This window comes from Phacochoerus africanus, chromosome 2, assembly GCF_016906955.1.
Source record: "Phacochoerus africanus isolate WHEZ1 chromosome 2, ROS_Pafr_v1, whole genome shotgun sequence".
NCBI lineage: Eukaryota > Metazoa > Chordata > Mammalia > Artiodactyla > Suidae > Phacochoerus > Phacochoerus africanus.
The window spans coordinates 115,114,631-115,131,625 of NC_062545.1; the positions used below are offsets into that span (position 1 = coordinate 115,114,631).

Sequence of the window (16,995 nt, forward strand, 5' to 3'; positions counted from 1 at the left end):
CTAACAAACCCGACTAGAAACCACGAGGTTGCAGGTTTGATCCCTGGCCTCGCTCAGTGGGCAGTGGGTTAAGGATCTGGCATTGCTGTGAGCCATGGTGTAAGTCGAAGACACGGCTCGGATCTGGAGTTGCTGTGGCTCTGGTAGGCTGGCGGCAGCAGCTCCAATTGGACTCCTAGCCTGGGAACCTCCATATGCCATGCGTGCAGCCCTAAAAAGACAAGAGACAAAAATAAAAAAATAAATAAAATAATAAAATTAAAAAGATTGTAAAGTGTAGAGATAATTTAACACAGTGAAGGGGAAATATTTTAAACCCCCTGATATCCTCAGAAGCAAATTTAAATGATACTGCATCCTTACAATAGAAAAGGATGCTATAAAAAAAAGCAAGAAATAATGCTTATAAATTAAAATGACAATTTCTGAAATTAAAATTCAGTAGAAAGTTTGAAAATTAAAGCAAGAACACCCTCCAGGATGTAAGACAAAAAGGAAAGGAATATGAGAGAAAAGGTAAGGGTTATAGAGGACCAATCCTAGAAGTAAAATATCCAGTCAAAGTTCTGGAAAGAGAGAACAAAGAACATGAAGAGAAAAAATTATGAAAAGAGTGATAAAAAGTTCCCCAAACTGAAGAAGAATTCTAAAATTCAATAATTGTTTATTCGTTCATCTCTTGAGGGAGACTGGGATCGTTCCCACCTTTTGTCTACTGTGAATATGCTGTTACGAGCTTTCATGTACAAGTCTGAGTCTGTTTCAATTCTTTCTGGTATATATCTAAGAGTGGAATTGCTGGGTCATGCTATCATTATATAATTAACTTTTTGAGGAACCATTTTCCTCAGTAGCTACACAGTTTTATAATCCTATCAACAATATAGGACGGGGAATTCCTGTCGTGGATCAGTGGTTAACGATTCCAACTAGGAACCATGAGGTTGAGGGTTCGATCCCTGGCCTTGCTCAGTAGGTTAAGGATCCAGTGTTGCAGTGAGCTGTGGTGTAGTTTGCAGACTCGGCTTGGATCCTGCATTGCTGTGGCTGTGGCGTAGGCCATCGGCTACAGCTCTGATTAGACCCCCTAGCCTGGGAACCTCCATATGCCGTGGGAATAGTCCTTAAAAAAAAGACAAACAAAACAAAACAAAAGCAATATAGGACGGTTCCGATATCTCCATATCCTTGCCATTGTCTTTTTTTTTTTTTTTTTTTTTTTTTTTTTTTGCCAAGCGTGCATCATGTGATAGTTCCCTGGGCCAGGGATCCTCGCCACAGCAGTGACACTGCAGCACCAGATCCTTAACCTGCTGAGCCACACAGAAACTCCCAGTCAATGTAATTTAGATTTATTTTCAAAATGATCATTTTCTTTGGTCTCTATCACTTTCTGCATCTGACCTTTCATGCAAAATTATTTTATGATGAACAACTTACAGAATATTTTTAATGCTTACCTGCTAAATTACCTGTTGGCAATATCTTTTATTTTTCTCAAAAATGCATTGATTTTGCCTCCTTTATTGAAGTGTATGGGGGGCTGTTATTTTCTCACAGCACATTGAAGATAGCATTTTAATGCCTTCTACATTCTTGCTATAGAGTTGTCTGTGTTGAATTTTAACTATAGCTTCAAAGTTAATCCATCTTTTTGCTAATTTAAGATTTTTCTCTCTTGATTTACTAAAGTCTCATTTTTATGTGTTGAGGATTTATTTTTATTTATTCTGCTTGGGCTTTGTAGGGCTTCTTAAATCAGTAGATTATTAACAATCCTGTCTTCAAAATAGTGCTGCAGATCCATTCTTTCTTTTTCTTCTGGGATTTCAATTGAACATGTTAGGTACCCTCACTGTATCTGATATGTCTCTTTCCCTTTATACTGTGTTGCCTATTTTTAACTTCTTCTTGCCTCATTCTGCATAGTTTCTTCTGAAATTTATTCCAGTCACCTAATTCACTCTTAATTTGTGACTAATTCACTAATAAACATTTTTAAAATTTGGTATTAAATTTTCACTTCTGGATTTTTCTCCCTCCACACATAGGCACATCTGTTAAGTCACTTTTTTATAGTTTGCAGTTCCCTGCTAAAATCGTCAAGTTTGATTTTATCCCTTGAATACAATAATCATAGCTTTAAAAAAAAAAAAAAAAAAGAGGTCTTGCCTGATAATTCCAGTTTCTGAGTCCCTGTGAAACTTTTTCTGCTATTTGTTTTTCCTGCTGGTTCTAATTCATCATCTATCTTTGTTTTCAGGATCCTGTGCTTGAGGTTTTATTATAGAAATCACCTGAGCTCTGTTACTGGCGTTAAACTACCCTCACAAAGGAAAGGGAACTTCCTTCCCTATTTGTATCTGCCAGATGCTCTAGGTGGTGAGCAGTTCAGGACCAAGGTATGGTTTGCTGCACCACCACAAGATGTGAAGGAGGAGAGCAACACATATTCTTTCTCCCAGAAAATAGACTGTCATGGCCCTGGGCCAAAGTTGGTGAGCTCCACATGCTAGTCCTCATTCTTTAGGGCCAGCAAGGCTTCCATAAGTGCAGCTTAGTCTTCAATTGCCTTTTAGGATTGGTGTACATACCTAGGACAAAAATGATCCTGAACCTAATGTAATGTTATGTGTCAGCTATACCTCAATTTCCTTTTTAAAAAAGTACTCCTAAATGTCATATGTCTTTCGACCTCTGACCACTCCCATATCTTGCCTTGTAATTCCTCACTAAATTAGAAGACGACTTTATAGTTTATCTAGCTTTTTTAGTTTATTCAGTGGAAAGGTAGGTATAAATTATGTAGCTTACCACAATTTAAAGCCAAATAACCTGCTTTCATGTTTCAGTCTTGGGGGTTTCCTTTTAGTTCTCACTGTATTTCATTCTGTAAGTCATCCTATATGGTATTTCATGTATATGCTGATATCTTTGCCAGATCTTTCTTCTGAGCCTCAGATATATTTGTTCAACTGCCTATTTTACATCTCCACTTGAGTGTCTCACAGGAAGCCCCAAACCCAAGATCCATATAATCATATTTGCATCCATACGCCAGTGATTCCACTTTATGCACATAATATATGTATTCTAGTAATATGTACATTATTTCATTCAGTTCCCACAACCTCCAGCTAGATATTCTCACCAAGGTTTTAGTTTCTATTTCCCTGATCCCTAGTGAGATTAAATACTTTGCATTTGCTGTCCTGCCAGATTTATGGAAAGAGAATCAGAGAGTATAAGTAATTTTCCAAAAGTCAAAATTAGTATTTAAAAAGACAAATTAATTTCAATATCTGAAATATAAAATACATTAGATGGGGCGATGTTGGTGGGTCTTAACATGGCTGCCTGGCGGCTGGCTCTGTCTGGATGGAAGAAAAGGTGTGGAGTGGCCTGCTAACTCCTGGACTAAATGAAAGTGATGTTGAGTTGACAATGAAGCCACATTAGCGAGCTCTGGATTTAATTTATAGGAAGGTAAAGAAGATGGGATCACTACAAAAACAGATCTCAGATATCCCTACAAATGGACCAAAAACTGAAGCAGAGGCAAATGTAAATGTATATGAAGAGTGTCCTTCTGGAATTCCCTTAAATATGTGGAATAACATTCAAGAACTGCATAAAAAACATTCTGAAGAGAAAACCTCAAATTCAAGAACCAGAAAGAAAAAAAGATAATGGTCCAGAAAAGATAAATTGAAGAATGAAGACTCTCATCCTGAACAGTCCTAAGGTGAAACCCAGTGGAAGGAGCTTACCCAGTATTTTGGAGTCAATGATAGGTTTGACTCCCCTGTTAAAAAGACAAAAGTTGAAAAGTTGGGCCTTGAGAAGAGCATAGACCAAGCTGTGGAAGGCTGAGGAACTCAGCAACCAGCTAGCGAGAGCTTGGTATAAAAATTGCCAAGGTGATTGCCTGTCACAACTTTGTGAAAGCCAAAAAAGATGCTGAAAATTCACAGGTTGCTATAAAGAAGAAGAAACTTGCCTGGGGATTTGAAGCAAGGAAGAGGTGGGAAACCAAATGCAACATGGGATGTATGTGACTTGCCAGAGTTCTTTAAGAACTTCGAGACTTTACGTGAATCTTCAGTTGCTCAATTTACTGAAAAAAAATTTTCCTGCTTATGTTAACTATATCAGGAAATTGATGGAAGTAGAAAAAATAAGCATAACATTTTGGAGTTGATTATCAAATCTTTTTTAGTCTTTTTCTAAAGAGTTCATCCTATTGAAGTGAATGACATAGAGAATTCTGTTATTTGTACAGGAAATTTAAGCATATATACAGGAGTAAAAGATAGGATTTTATTTATTTATTTATCTGGACCTCCAATATAAAATCAGTTTTACTTTTCATCTATTGGTATAGCATAACCAATGAGCTCCTTGTGCTTTCTTATCTATACTCAGTATAACTGCACTTATTCTGGAGTTATTCTGGAATTTTCAAGATTGTCATTTGTTTATAATGGATTAGCCATTAGTGCAAGAAAGTCTCAATTGATAATGAGACTTCTCAAATTTGTAAGTCACTTTACAAATGACTTTAATTATCTTAATGTTATCAAAGTAATTACTGATTCTTTATGAGGCAGTAGAATTGCTATTTCACAGTCACAGAATAAAAGCAATTGATTAATTTCTGTGTAAAAAATTAAAATAAAACATATTAGATGGGGAGTTATAAAGATGGAGAGAAGAACAAAGGATAGATGGGACAAATAGGGACAAAATGCAATAAATAGAGTACAAGATAGTAGCTTTAAACCCAATCATATAATAATCACAAAAAATTTAAATGTATATAGTCTAAATAATCCAATTAAAAGAGATTGTCAGAATGGATAAAAAAATCATTAGTAATCATATTCTGCCTACCAGAAACATACTCTAAACTGAAAGACACAGGTAGGATAAAAGTTCAGGGATGGAAGAAGATATACTATGCTAACACTAGTGAAAAGAAAGGCTAAATGGATATATTAGATAAAGTACATTTTAGATAAACAAATATTATCAGATAAAGTCATTTCATAATGATAAAAGGTTCACATTTATTAACAGATTATAACAGTTCTAAATGTGTATGCATCCAATGACAGAGACTTAAGTACATTAAAAAAACTGATAGAATTTAAATGAGAGAGGCACAAATTAATAATTAGTTCTAGATGTTTTAACATTCTGCTCTTGGTAACTGATAGAATAAATAGATTTTAAAAATTAGTAGGGCTATGGAAAACCTGAGTAACAGCATCAAACAACTTGAAATACATCCAGGAATAGAATAAGACTCATTCTTATTGAGTATACATGGTACATTTACCAAGTTATACTAGTTATATTCTGTGATACAAAACAAGTCAATACATTTAGAAGGGTTGAATTCATTCAAAGTATCTTCTCAACTTAGAAGTGAACTAGGGGAGTTCCCGTCGTGGCACAGTGGTTAATGAATCCGACTAGGAACCATGAGGTTGCGGGTTCGGTCCCTGCCCTTGCTCAGTGGGTTAACGATCCGGTGTTGCCGTGAGCTGTGGTGCAGGTTGCAGACGCGGCTCGGATCCCACATTGCTGTGGCTCTGGCGTAGGCCGGTGGCTACAGCTCCGATGCAACCCCTAGCCTGGGAACCTCCATATGCCGCGGGAGTGGCCCAAGAAATAGCAACAACAACAACAACAACAACAAAAAAGACAAAAGACAAAAAAAAAACAAAACAAAAACCTACCATTAGAAGTGAACTAGGATTCAATAACAGAAAGATATTTGGAAAATCTCCCCAAATAATTAGAAGTTAAACACAACACATAAATAACCAATGGATCAAAGAAGATCACAGGAAATCTTCTGGGTTTAGAGATTTAAGAAATTCGACAAGGAGTTCCCCTCATGGCTCAGCAGAAACCATACTCACTAGCATCCATGAGGACACAGTTTCAATCCCTAGCCTCGCTCAGTCGGTTAAGGATCCTGCATTGCTGTGGCTGTGGTGTAGGCTGGCAGCTACGGCTTGGATTTGACCCCTAGCCTGGGAACCTCCATATGCCTTGGGTGCGGCCCTAAAAAGACCAAAAAAAAGAAAGTTCAATAAAGCCCAAGTAGAATATATTTTTTTAAAATATATACATAAAATAAACTAATGGGACCTAATTAAACATGAAAGATTTTGCACAGCAAAGAAAACCATAAACAAAATGAAAAGACAACCCATAGAATGGGAGAAAAATCTTTGCAAATGAGGCAACTGAAAAGGGATCGATCTCCAAAATAGACAGATATCTCATAGGGTTTTATATCAAAACAAACAAAAAACAATCAAAAAATGGGCAGAAGATCTAAAGAGACATTTCTCCAAAGAAGACAGACAACAAAAAACACATGAAAAGATGCTCAACATCAGAGTTCCCCTCGTGGAGCAATGGAAACAGATCTGACTAGGAACCATGAGGTTGAGGGTTTGATCCCTGGCCTTTCTCAGTGGGTTAAGGATCCGGCGTTGCTGTGAGCTGTGGTGTAGGTCGAAGACGCAGCTTGGATCTCATGTTTCTGTGGCTATGGTATAGGCCAGCAGCTGTAGTTCCTATTAGACCCCTAGCCTGGGACCCTCCATATGCCAAGAGAGTTCGGCCCTAAAATATACGAAAGACCAAAAAAAAAAAAAAAAAAAGCTCAGAGGGGGCACTTATTTGATTTACCTCCTCTGTCATTACCAGAAGATATATATATATATATATATATATATATATATATATATATATGCACTTTTCATTAGGACAAGGATGATATAGTACAAATATTGCCAACAGTAAATATGGGGGTCAGGCCAAGGTATTTCAAGATATAAAAGGCTTTAAGCCTGTCTGAAAGTTAGGGTAAGGAACAATGACATTAGTGGAAACTAAGATGTCTCAAAAAAATGGAGTGAACAGTATAAATTGGGGCTTAGCATTAGGAGGAAAGAACAACATTCTTTTTGGGAACATAAACTTTGATGGAAAAAAGATATTGCATAAAAAATGTAATAGATTTGGAATCATCCTGGATCTTTCAGTTACTAACTCTATGCTCTTGGACTACTTACTGACATTTCTGAATCTCAGGTTTCTCTTTCATAAAATAAGGATCATCCTAACTATCCCTATAAAGGTTAACTTTTCCTATTATAGTCTCTCAGAGAACTGGGTATTTCTCCTTCATTCCCTTAGCTACATCTGCAACTTTACATGTGTTTGTCTTTGTTTATTTATTTATTTCTTTTTAGAGACGCACCTGCCGCATATGGAAGTTCCCAGGCTAGGGGTGGAATGGGAGCTGCAGCATGCAGCCACAGCATCATGGGATTTGAGCTGTATTTGTGACCTATGCCACAGCTTGAGGCAGTGCCAGATCCTTAATCCACTGAGTGGGGCCAGGGATCAAATCCTCATCCTCATGGATACCCATCAGGTTCTTAACCCTCTGAGCCACAACAGGAACTCTTACGTGTGTTTTCAAGGTTGATTAATGTCTTAGGTTGCCTCCTAAGGACAGGCCAGTCTATTTTCCTTCAGGCAATAGTACTTATTGAGTGTCTACACTGTCTTAGGAGCCCACACAATAGTGAACAATATTGATAAGGTACTCATTTTCTTCCTAGAACTTGGCATACCTTGCAGGTAGTAAATATTCAGCAGATATTTAATGATGTGCTTTTATAAAAACAAAATAACATAAGTGCAGAAATACTCAAATAACAAGAGACTTTATACATAAAATATAAGTTTTCATTTTTTAGCAGTGTTCTTTTTTTTTTTTTTTTTTTACTTTTTGGGGCTGCACCTGCTGCATATGGAGGTTCCCAGGCTAGGGGTTGAACTGGAGCTGTAGCTGCTGACCTACGCCACAGCCATAATAATGTGGGATCCAAGCCGCATCTGCAATTTACACCACAGCTCATGGCAAGATCGGATCCTTAACTCACTGAGCGAGGCCAGGGATCAAACCTGCATCCTTGTGGATACTAGTCAGATTCGTTTCTGCCAAATCACGATGAGAACTCCATTTAGCAGTGTTCTTGATGTAGAAATAAGTGCATAATGTTTCTTCACCTAAATATATATCACTAAAAGATGAATATATATTGTACAAAAGAAAGATTTACTTACAGGTAGCTTATTTAGATAATTCCAAAAAGCAAGAATCATAGGTTAAATAACAAAATTAAATATCCTGTATGTTAAAAGTGAAAAATATATTGTGTCCATTTTATTTTCTATTACAAAAAAATTAGATTTATGTATGGGTTTCCCTGAGTAATTTCAAACCTATAAAAAACTTAAACAATATACAAGGAACAATCTTATGCCCTTCATCTACATTTCCCATTGTTAATTTTGCCACATTTGTCTCCCCAATTGTTAAAATTTTGCCATACTTATTTTAATTGTAATTATTGCCACATTTGTATTTTCTCTTTCTCGCATTGTGCTCTCTTTCCCATTTGAAAATAAACTGGAGGAGTTCCTGTTGTGGCTCAGTGGGTTATGAACCCAACTAGTATCCATAAGGATGTGGGTTTGATCTCTGGCCTCGCTCATTGGATTAAGGATCTGGCATTGTTGTGGCCATGGTGTAGGCTGGCAGATGAAGCTCTGATTTGACCCCTAGCCTGAGAACTTCCATATTCTCCGGGTGAGGCCCTAAAAGGAAAAACAAGCAAACAAATTAAAGAAACTGCAGATGGAATGACACTTCACCTCTAAGAACTTAAGTAATTATCTCCTAAGAACTTGGACATTCTACATAACCACGATTTGATACTCTGGATATTTAACATTGGTACAATAACACAATCTAATACAGAACCAAATTTCCCAATTCTCCATTTGGCAACTTTTTTTTTTTTTTGTAATACCCCCTGCATGCAGAAGTTCCCCTACCAGGGATAGAATTCAAGCCACAGCAGTGACATTGCCAGATCCTTAACCTCTAGGACACCAGATTTTTTTGTTCTTTGATCCAGGAAAACAACAATCCCACTTGTATTGATCCTGTTTCTTGTCTTTATTCTAGAACTACTCTACTACTTTTACTTTTATGATATGTTGGAACCTCCATATCCATGAATTCAGTCATCCATGAATTCAACCAACCACAAATGAAAAATATTCTCCTCCAAATTTCAGAAATTTTCAAAAAGCAAAACTTGAATTTGCCATGTACTGGTAACTCTTTGCATAGCATTTACATTGTATTTACAATTATTTGCACAATATTTACATTGTATTAAGTATTATCAGTAATCTAGAGATGATTTAAAATATGCAGGAGGATGTGCATAGGTTGTATGCAAAGAACAGGACATTTTATATAAGAGACTTCAGCATCTGCAGATTTTGGTATCTGAGGGGATCCTGTAACAAATCCCTCATTGATACCAAATGATATCTCCACTGCTTTGCTGAAGAATCCAGAGCAGTAATTTTGTGCAATATTCCACATTCAGATTTGTCTGATTGTTTTCTCATGACGATTTAGATTCATCTTGGCAATTTGGCTTCAAAATGGATGCTCTAGTGCATAAGATCATAAGGTACAGATCTCCATTTTAAGATAAACCCATTATTAGATTTTTTAAAAATACAACTTCATTCATTTAACATATAACATTAGGTTTTGGTTAATGTAATCCCTTTTTATAAGTGTCCACAGACAGTCAGAGTAGGGTGGCTGAGTGGAAAAGGCACCAGTGTGCAAATTAAGGTGTAGTGCCAATTTGGCCAGTAATTAGTTGCAGTTTCTAGGTAAAAATCTTAGTGTTCATCTATGAGAAAGAGAGAGAGGATTAAGTCAGAAGATTCTAAAGATCCTTTGAATTCTAAAATTTTATGACTTTGAATCAACTTATAATAAAAGACAGAGGTGGATATATATATATATATATGCTTTTTTTTTTTTGTCTTTTTGCTATTTCTTGGGCCACTCCGGCAGCATATGGAGGTTCCCAGGCTAGGGGTCGAATCGGAGCTGTAGCCACCGGCCTACGCCAGAGCCACAGCAACGCGAGATCCGAGCCGAGCAGCGTCTGCAACTTACACCACAGCTCACGGCGATGCTGGATCGTTAACCCACTGAGCAAGGGCAGGGACCGAACCCACAACCTCATGGTTCCTAGTCGGATTCGTTAACCCCTGCGCCACGACGGGAACTCCCAGAGGTGGATTTAGAATCAGGAGACTGGATTTGAGCACATGCCAAGTATGTGAACATGGACAAGCCATTGTACCCCTCTAAGCCTTGCAGAGATTTACTTCACAGGGTTTGGAAGGATGAGGGGGTTATTGCATGGCAAAGTACATTATAAAGAACTACCCAAATGTCAGGTATTATTTTACAATACCCAGTTTTTCCTTTTTTTTTTGTTCTAATTAATTAATGAGAAAAGGCAACCTAAAGTGACATAAAACTCATCTATTTCAATTTTAAAACCAGGAAATTTCCAGTAAGAATTAAGTGTGTGTCATACTTTGTTTTTGGCATTTATAGAATAATTTTATTCCATAATTGCTTATGCTTTGATGATTAATAATACCGGCTAAAGTTACTCACTTGTACAGGCCAGTCCCGCATAAGATGGTCATTGTTCTTGGAGTCCCAAATTTTGAGGGGGACCAAACAGTGAGGACAGTATATGAGAACGGTAACAGGCACCTATAAACTAAACTCCTTATTCAGTAATCAATTTTGTGTTGAGACATCCGGACCCCCCGGAGAGGATGACAAACTGGCCAGTTCAGAAGGGAAGTTGTCCTGTTTTTCCAGTGAGATGGGCAGTCTTAGAATAAACGAAGATTTCCTGGGCAGAGGCACGTTTTCCCCGAGACAGCTTGGGCGGCTTGTCACACAGGCAAGCCCTTTATATTCTTATAACCCTTTATGCTCTTTATATTAACCGCCCTAGGGTTTCTTTCCGGCCTTTGAATGGAACCTGGGGAAACTAGTTCGTTCGTGCACAGAGGCCACATTTTTTTGATTATTCAGCAGAACCGATTAAAGTATTTCCCTGAAGAGGTTCACGGAGCGCACACGCCCCTTACTCTGTGTTGAGTAACGCGCGAACTATGTATGCCGAGAGTGCCTAGCACACTGCTGTTGCTCAAGACTAGAGACGTTGCCAAAACATGGCTAACGAAGCAGCGCGGAACCATGGAGGTATGGACGTTGGTGCGGTTGGACGCGCCCGACCTCCCCAGCCCACGCATGAAGTCGCACCGCCCAGGTGGCAAGACAGGCTCCGCGGCGCGCGCGGGGAGCCGTCCCCTGCGCAAGTGCGCACGCGCGCCCGTCATCCGGGTGCTGATCGCTGCTGCAGGTTGCGCCGGGGTGGCGAATAGGGGGCGGGGCCAGCGGCTCATTGTGCGCAGCGCTGCGCGGCGCCTGCTGCCGGCGAGGCCTGGGTCGAAGTTGGAGCTGCTGCCGCCGCCCTGCAGCCCACTGGCTGCCTCGGCCGCGCGCTGCTCTTCTAAAATGGCTGCCGCCACCGGTGCTGTGGCAGCCTCGGCTGCCTCCGGTCAGGCAGAAGGTAAAAAGATCACCGATCTGCGGGTCATCGATCTCAAGTCCGAGCTGAAGCGGCGGAACTTGGATATCACCGGAGTCAAGACTGTGCTCGTCTCCCGACTCAAGCAGGTGAGGCCCGGCGAGGGCCGGGAAGGCGAGCTTAGGCCGCGCCTCGGAGCCCCCACTTCCGCCGCAGCTCCCGGCCACCCGCAGCCGCCGGGACCCGAGGGGTGGCACGGTGGGGAGGCCCCAGGCGGCGCCCGCGCGCGCGGGGAGAGCTAGGACCCTCCCGCGGCGCCCCCGCCCCCGCCTCCGTGCGCCGGGCCCGGCCTGCCCTGGGCCAGCGAGCAGCCCGGGACCGGCCGCCGCAGCCGAGCGCACCCTTGCTTCCCCAGGGCCGTCCTCGCCAGGCTGGCAGGACTGCAGCTGGCCGGCGCGGCCTCCCAAGGGCGACCGTGGAGATCCGGGAGGCACTCGGTCCCCAGCCTTTAGCGATGGTGAGCGCGTGCATTTCTTGGCCTCATAGGGACTGGTTACTTTGGTGACTTCTGCGAAGTTACCGTTTAATTGTGCCCAACCGTTTCCTCCCCATATTGGAGGGGAATTGATAGTGGGAGTTGATGGGTGGGTAAGAGAAAGGGTTTGTTTTCCGCTGGGTTTTCTGTTTATGCATTAGCGCAGTAATCTGCTTTTTCATCCCGGATAATCTTTCTGGTTTGAGTGAGTGTTGAAACTGTAGTAGAGGAGAAATAAGTTTGTATTATAGAAATTAGGAAAGCTCTTTTTAGTTGTTTGCTTTCGTAGCTAGCAACTTTTCTGCAATCGAGAATATTTAGACTTTTGTTCAGTATGATAATATGTGATAGTTAATTTTTTCGACTGGGTAAAATATAAAGCTCCATGTGATTTTGATACCTAATGATATTTCCTCCTGAAAGTGTCTCTCGTGTAGTTAAATTGCTCCTTTTTGAAGTTGCTTTATGAAATGACTGGCAATTCTGACGTCTTGAGGCTTGAGGTTTGCTATTTTTTCATTTCGTTTTTATAAAATAAGTTTAGATAGATTGTGTAGCATATTAACTTCTCTTTCTAATGTAGGCTATTGAAGAGGAAGGAGGCGATCCAGATAATATTGAATTAACTGTTTCAACTGATACTCCAAACAAGAAACCAACCAAAGGCAAAGGTTGTTACGAGTTATAAACATATTTTAAAATATATTTTGGTTATATAACTTGCCTCTGCTCTTGTGCCACTTGCCCTGTTTATATAGTGCTACTCTTTGCTATTTCCCTCTGGCACTCTGCCTTGTTGGGTCAAGGAAGAAAAGTTACTGTTGCCAGGCTTTGGGTGACTAGTAGCCCTTAAGATTTGGCTGAAGCTGACGTGAAAGTGAGACCAGTTCTTTATTGCTTCTGAAAAAATTACAAAGTTGAGTTTCATAATGTTTCTTCCTTCATCGTAAAATAGTTACTGAAGAGTAAAATAGTTTTGTATATGTCTACCTTGCCCCACAATTGGCAGAGTATTGATGGAATTCCTACCAAATCTTTCACCTTGGCTCCTTGCTGTTTTCTCTAGTATAATAAAATTCTATAACCTTTGTGTTTAGTATTTTGTTTGACTTGGAGAACTTAATTTGCATTTATGCCATTATACACTCTAATTTTCAGCGAAATTCAAAAAGACCTCACCAAACATACTAACAAGGTAGGGGAAAAAAAAAATCCATGACTAATTAGCTTAAAAAAATTTACCTTATAGAAATATGTTAAAGATTCAGATTTTATAACTTTTAAGCTAGGCCAAAACATATTTCTAGGATATGATGATTTAATGAGTAGGTAAAGGTGGTTTTAATTAACGTTTTAACAATATAAATGGGACATATATATTTAAAAGGTTCTGGTCAGTGAAATCCTAACTTAAATAATTGCAAATTTCTTCTCCATACCCTGAGGATAGTGGCAGACAGTAGACATTATGTGGGTATTTGGATCCTGGTATGTGGGTATTTGGAACCTGTAAGTTCTCTGCAGCTGCAGCATTTTAAAACTCTAACCTTTACTGCTTTAAGTGATCCACATGCTACCCTTACATGCTGTAGACCAGATTGATTGCAACTAGAGTAAAATGGTTGAATGGAATAACCTTGAAAAGAAGGGAATAGTCAAGTTTTGTCTAAGCGGCCTACCTGAGTATCAGGCCAGGCACATCTTGATGCCATCTCACAATAGGAGTTTTTGTAGGTTTGCAAGAGTCCCCTATTTGTGCCAAAGGAGATTGAAAAGGGCCAATAAGCATTTCCTGGATAGGATGGTAATGGCAGAGATAGAAATGTAGTTTAGAGGAGTAACAAAGTTATCTTGAAGGTCTGTGGCTTTTAATGTAATTCTGACTCAGTGTATCACTTTGAGAGATACATTTTCCCTGTGTTTAGAGAAGCTCCTGTTGAGAAGCCTCTGGGGACAACCCAGAGGCAATTTCAAAACAAGGAAGCATAGAAAAGTCAGAAATAAGTATATTAGGAATTAAACATGTTTCTTATAGTGGTTTCTTATAGTAATTTTGGTTCATGTCATTTATTCAGCACTTTGTGATAATTTGACAGATGTTATATATTAATTGTAGTCTCAAGTTATTCGAGCTAATTATTGATTTTAGGGTGTGAAGTAAATCTCATTTGATTTATTCATTCTCACCTACTCTTAATTTCTCTATATCTGTTTATTTTTCAGCCATTAGGAACTTCATTCATTTTACCCTTAGAAATATTCTAATTCAGCAATATATAATTTTAAGAAGTTTTTCAGTATATGTGTGTGTATATCATAGTAGGTTATTTTTTTCCTCTTATGTGGATTATAAGGATACTTGAAATTTCATTTTTCCATAACTTGGATGTTAAGGTGTCTTGTGGTATTTAGTTAGGAGTTGTAACATTAATCATTTGTCTGCAACACACTACAACTGAGTACTTCATGAAACTTATTCTGGGACGTGTGATAAATAGCTCTTAAGTCTCCTTCAATTGCATTTATCATTGTTCTGAAAATCCTATGAATTACAAAGATCTTGATGTAAATCCTAAACCAAGAACCTAGTTTGAATTAATTTACAGTTAAGATCCTTGCAAGATTAGTGTAAATTAAGAAGTTTAAAAATAATTTTTAGACATTAAATTCGAACATGGAAACTTTAAAAAAAATCAAATTAACCATTTTTAAAACTAAGATTCAATAAATTATTTTAATATGATGTTCTTTTTGCCAAATTGTTTCACTAAGCTTAGCAGTATCACCTTGAAAGTAATTTCATTTGGTCACACTACTTTTCCTTCAGTGGGTTTACTTACTTTTTATAAAATTGGAAAATTTATCAGACTATCTGTAAGGTGTCTTAGTTATAGGTAACCAGGAACCAGAAGAAAATTTTTCTCTGTTCACCTAAAATATATGTATAAGGAATAGTAAAGCTAGCACTTTTCTCCTCACTTCAGTATGGATATGTTTAGCTGAGAATTCTAGAAAAGGAAGAAAATAAAGGGATTGCTTAGAGGCATTCATGTGGACATCTGCAAGACATAGCACTTAATAGCTTGTTAGGAAAATAAATAATTGTGATGATAATGTGGCTTAATGCAGCAAATGAAAGGAAAGTTAAATGATGTTAAATGATAAGGCAAGAGATGCTTCGTGGGTCTTGAAAAATTGCTTAGGTAAAATATTGAGCTCATTTTCTTTTAAGTGCAGGGTCACTATTTCTTAAAAATTTTGGGGGGATAAAATTATGTTTCAACAGATCAGAGGAAAAGGAACCTGCATTCTTTAGTATATTGTAGAATTTAATGTGATTATAAGCACAAACTCACAAACTTGTAACAAACGTTGATAATGTTATAGTGGGTTCTAATGTTTATGATCAACATATTTGTAAAATATTACAAATATCTATTTGCATAGTTCATATGGTGAAATTTGTAGCTTGGATTGGTTCTCACTTCTGAGTCTTTCACCCTCTCTTTGCTATGAACTTTTTAATAAGTAACCTAGAAGAAAGCTTCACTGTGAGATTTACTGTCATTATTTGGGTGTGCGCTAAGAAAGCAGTTAAACAGGTAGAGCTAACTCCTCATTAGCTTGTTTTAGAGATTATAGATTTAAACTTTCTTTGGGTTTATCTGCCAATAGGATATCATTTCTTTGGATTTTCAACCTTTAGAGTCATGTCTTAATTTCGGCAAAAGTTCCTTTAAGTAGTTAACCAGTACAGAAGCTTATATAATACTGAGTTGAAACTCACTTGGCATACTTGCAGGCTTAAAAAAAGATTTAAACTGCTATATAAAATCTGATTTGCTTTCACTTAGAAACAAGTATATTTGGGAGTTATAGGTGTATCCATACATACAATGCCTGATTTTTTTTGTGGAAGATACTAGTTAGTATAATTGCATGTTTTCTGTGTACAGCTTTCTAAAATTTGTATGCCACAGAAGAATATCCAAATAAAATGAGTTTGATATCATACAATATCATAGTGTACTGTAACTCCTGCAATTTTTTTTTGTTTGTTTTTGCTTTTTAGGGCGGCACCTGTGGCATATGGAGGTTCCCAGGCTAGGGGTCAAATTGGAGCTGTAGCCACTGGCCTATGCCACAGCAACGCCACATCTGAGCTGCATCAGCAGCCTACACCACAGCTCATGGCAACGCTGAATCCATAACTCACTGATCGAGGCCAGGGGTCGAACCTGCATCATCATGGATGCGAGTCAGATTTGTTAACCACTGAGCCACGACAGGAACTCAAATTTTTTTTTTTTTTTAAACTGTAGTATGTTTGGATGCTAAGGAAACTTTAATTAGATCTGTGGCATTGAGAAGGGTTTTGGGGACAAAATTGTCATAATTCTTTTTTGGGTACTGACTGGGCTAGAAGCTTCGTAAGGGTAAGGATGTAGTCTTTTATTTACATTAGTCTCTATGATTCCTAGCATATTGCTTGGCATATAATAGGCACTCAGAAAATATTTGTTAGATGAATACTGAGGACCATGTGATGACTTGCTTAACAACTGCTTTTAAAAATACTCGACTTCAGTGGCTTGGGGTAACTGCTTTGATGCAGGTTTGATCTCTGGCTTGGGGGTTGGGGGGGACTTGAAAAAAAATGACTTGGCACTCATTTTAATTGCGTATTTTTTTTGTAGGAAGCATGAATATCTGAGATTAATAGTCTTTACTATCTTACTAAATATTTTTTCTTTTTAAGGTGCCTTTCTCAACAGCACTAGTGACTTCTTAAACATTGATGTCTGAAATGTACTTACTTTTAGAACACATGAATCTTGGCAGTGGCCTTTTATCCCTCACCAAGTCGCTGCTATGTTGGAAAGCCTCATAACTTTTGCTGGAATATTGTTCGGCCTCAGAAGTTGT

General features: G+C 38.4%; 1 protein-coding gene and 1 pseudogene across 9 annotated transcripts in view; both read left to right on the plus strand.

Annotated features, from left to right (window-relative positions):
* The first annotated feature begins 3,378 nt into the window (after window positions 1–3,378).
* LOC125120749 (protein FAM204A-like) lies at window positions 3,379–4,058 on the plus strand (annotated as a pseudogene).
* A 7,348-nt stretch (window positions 4,059–11,406) lies between these two features.
* Window positions 11,407–16,995, plus strand: part of SLTM (SAFB like transcription modulator) — a 49,686-nt gene continuing 44,097 nt past the window's right edge. For 6 of the 9 annotated variants that reach the window (XM_047766241.1, XM_047766239.1, XM_047766242.1 and 3 more), the window contains exons 1-3: window positions 11,420–11,683; window positions 11,950–12,051; window positions 12,653–12,740. In XM_047766241.1, coding sequence (XP_047622197.1) covers window positions 11,522–11,683; window positions 11,950–12,051; window positions 12,653–12,740 — 352 coding nt within the window. In that variant the 5' untranslated portion in view covers window positions 11,420–11,521. The other 3 variants (XM_047766243.1, XM_047766244.1, XM_047766246.1) reach the window with 2 other exon arrangements.